Source organism: Etheostoma spectabile, chromosome 7 (assembly GCF_008692095.1).
Source record: "Etheostoma spectabile isolate EspeVRDwgs_2016 chromosome 7, UIUC_Espe_1.0, whole genome shotgun sequence".
Lineage (NCBI taxonomy): Eukaryota > Metazoa > Chordata > Actinopteri > Perciformes > Percidae > Etheostoma > Etheostoma spectabile.
In genome coordinates, this window is record NC_045739.1 from 26,435,151 (window position 1) to 26,438,737 (window position 3,587).

Genomic DNA, 3,587 nt, shown 5'->3' on the forward strand with positions numbered 1-3,587 from the left:
ATCTCTGGCCCAGGTCCAGCAGCTCCGTCCCACACTGTTACTCTACCAACTGAAGTTAGTTGCATACAGTTTTTCAAAACTTCACACAGACACCATTCACTGTGATATTAATGTGAGGTGTCACTCCCCGATGAGTCGTGTGCAGATGTGAGTTGAGTGCAGATTTGAGTTGCACATGCTCAGATTTAAACAGTTTACGGCATAACGTGTCCTACTGAAATTTGTGAAACCTATGAAATAATAAACTTTTCTCATTACTAACAATAACAAGATGGGACTCATTTCAAAAACATTTTAGGTATCTATGGTTGTTTGATTGTTAACGTTAGCTCAAAACGCCATTCAAGTGTCAACCTTTGTTGTGTTTGATACTAACTTGTAGCCAGCAGTGAACAAACTTTGTTAAGGAGGTAGAGAGACTTCTGTAATGTCAATACAGTAACAATGCTGTATTGACATTACTTCAGGCAACTTGATGTTTGTAGGCTACGGAGGAAGCTCTGCATGGAGCCTCTGCACAACCATAAATCACAATTAAATATGCTCAATTTCTATTGACTCCAATAGCTTCTACAAGTATAGAAATAAAAATGAGGATAATATTGTCAGAAATATCAGTTCTGAAATTTACTACACTACTTCTACTTCTAGTTAAACAAAGGTAGCATTTATTGCAAGGCTCTTCTGTGAGATTAGACAGGGGTTTCTGTTTTGTAGTCACTAAGTGTCCATGTTTGGGGAGTGCGGATGCACTTTCTTTCACTATATCAGTGGTGCTCAACATTTGTTTTGAGAATTGATCAATTGTTTTGTGGCTAAGCTTACAGTAAATATCTGAAGTATTTGAGTGTTTTATTCAAAAATGGTTCAGGCTTTGGTTCTAGTATTGTCCTGTCTTGTTTCCTCCAGATCATCACAACAGAGGAAGCAGAGAGGAGGGGTCATGTGTACGACCGCCAGGGGTCTACCTACCTGTTTGACCTGGACTATGTGGAGGATGTGTACACAGTGGACGCAGCTCACCATGGCAACATCTCCCACTTTGTCAACCACAGTGTGAGTGTCTTCACACTGTAGAGAATAAATGACAGTGTGGTGTGCATCTCAAAGCTTTTTTCTGCTGCTGTATTGCCTGCCATAACATATAGCTACCACACATTATATCATATCTCGGCCAAATTAAATTTGATCAGCAAGTTCATTGTTTACCATCACACTACGATGCTCTGTTCCAAATTGGCGAAGAACGATCATTAGGGTGCTCTATAATCAACGTTTATTTGTTTTGGCCAATAACTTAATGCATTTCAATGGGAAGTTTGCGATTGAGGTATCTCTGCCACAGTAAATGCCATCAATATGAAACTTGCTCGCCGCTATGAGGCTTGGTACCAAATTTGTCAAAGATAGACCAGGGGAGTAAATTTGTAAAACACAGACCAGTTTTGGCCCTTTTACTCAATCAATGTCAATGGGATATTTGCAATGGCAATGTATCGCAGACCTTGCGGCTCACAGCTCTCAATATTTATCGACGTTGCTTCCCCACCGTTAAGCTTTGGTGCCTACTTTCGCACGCACACTTCATTGGGGGCGACTGGCACAAGGAGGCTTGGACGCCGTTATAACTGCTTACAGTTCTAGTTCATTCTTGTTTTGGAACTGCGTCGCAACTTATAGAAGCTTAGCTGGGAGCTTCATGGAGACAGCTGAAGTTTGTTAGCCGCCCTACAGCTGTCAGAGTTAGCCTTGATATCATATATTACCGTTTAACAGCTGTATTCTCAGTAACGTGACAATCTGCAAGAAACAGGTTGCTTAAAAATCACTAAAATATTAGTGACGGCGCCTTAGTTATTACTTAGCTAGTTTATGACATATTGTTTTGACTGCGTTTTCTAACATAATACTTTTATTTGATATAGTACCTTTTACAAACAAAGTCACAAAGTGCTTCACATGATAAACATTTGTAAAAATACTGTACAATTCAACAGAAAATAAGCAAGGGGTGAAAAAGGAAAATAATTGAATACCAATGAAAATCAGTCAACAGAGACTGCAGTCATTGTTTTATCCGAGCACCGTTAGCCTTTACAACAGAGCTGCTTCACTACACTTGTTAGATAATGGTTCATTACAGAGTTCTCTGTTGATTTGTGTTTGTTGCTGTGTGCTCGTGGTGGAAAATTAATGTAATCAAAGTTGCGTGCAATGCGCCATGACGGAGGTCTCCTTCAAGGCCAGGCTAATGTTATGAGTCCCTCTAGTGGACACAACCACATGCTTATAGTGGCATTGGCAATGCATAAGACTGAGCAGTGTAGTACATATAAATAACAGGCTGCATTTGAGCATTAAACATTTAAATATTATTTGATTACAAAATTTAACAAATGGAATTTGAATGGTTTTATAGAGAAAGATTGGCAGCTCTGTTTGAGTATTTGAAATGTATCGAGTTGTCTTGAAAAGGAGCCGTAAGTGTCTCTGCAGCACCATATCAAAATAAAGCAGTAGACATCTAGGGACTTGTTGACAATAGTATTTGCATTGTGTGCATAGCTCCTCCCTTTCTTAGCACACTTTGGAAATATGCGGTTTCTTAATTTAAAAGCGCTGTCTGAGAAACTCCTGACCCAAGTTGCGTTCTTTTTTGCAGTGTAACCCCAACCTGCAGGTATATAATGTGTTCATCGACAACATTGATGAGAGACTCCCAAGAATTGCTCTATTTTCAACACGGGCTATTCGAGCAGGAGAAGAGCTCACCTTTGACTACAAAATGCAAAGTAAGTGTCTAAGATTAAGCAAATGTATTCTCAGTTTAACACTAGCTGGTCTTAAATAAGCTTTTAAAGGACAGTCGGCGGGATCAAGTTCAGAATCTTGTTCTGTGTAATAAGTCTCAAAGAGTTAGCATATGACTAGTCACACATGTAGCAATGATATCCAGCTCTTCTTACTGTGGTCAGTTACCATGCAGATAATTATAACAAAGATGGTTTCATAACTTGCATTCTGATGCTGTGTGCGCGTGTGTGCGCGCGCACCCGTACCCATCCGTCCGTCCCGGAGTATTTGTCTGAAATCTTAACTTTGCGGGAGCACAACTGTCATTGCGGTCTTCAAATCAGCTGGTTTTAGAAGTCCTAAGATCCAGGTATAAACGGTGGGGGGGGGTCAGGCTTTTGCGATTGCTGCCCCGAGACTAGGAACAAGTTACCCCTAATATTTGCACTGTTACAGATGTCGCTCGTTTTAGGTCCAAACTCAGAACATATCTGTTAAGTCAGGCTTTTAATACGTAGCAGTGGTGGGACAGTTTCATTCTTTTGTTTCTTTAAGACCTTTTCTGATTTTACTGTTTGCTATGTTCACTCTTTCTATTGGATGATGTAATTATACTCATTCTGTTAAGCACTTTGTAGCCTGCTGGTTGCTGTAAAGTGTTATATAAATACATTAGATTGATTTTAATTGATAGATTGATTGGAAATGTCTTGCTATCGACCGTGCGTGTGTGTCTCGCTTGTGCGTAACGTTTAGCGTACTGTTTTGATTATTAGCCTAAACAATAAATTAGG

At 39.8% G+C, this 3,587-nt stretch overlaps 1 protein-coding gene and 1 long non-coding RNA gene across 3 annotated transcripts in view; one reads left to right on the plus strand and one right to left on the minus strand.

The window, feature by feature from the left end:
- Positions 1-3,587, minus strand: part of LOC116693090 (uncharacterized) — a 124,584-nt gene that overhangs the window by 90,495 nt on the left and 30,502 nt on the right. The window lies entirely within an intron of this gene.
- The window catches only part of LOC116693088 (histone-lysine N-methyltransferase SUV39H1), a 24,982-nt gene that overhangs the window by 6,087 nt on the left and 15,308 nt on the right, over positions 1-3,587 (plus strand). For both annotated transcript variants that reach the window (XM_032521790.1, XM_032521791.1), the window contains exons 4-5: positions 910-1,056; positions 2,663-2,792. In XM_032521790.1, coding sequence (XP_032377681.1) covers positions 910-1,056; positions 2,663-2,792 — 277 coding nt within the window. The remainder of the gene's footprint in view (positions 1-909; positions 1,057-2,662; positions 2,793-3,587) is intronic.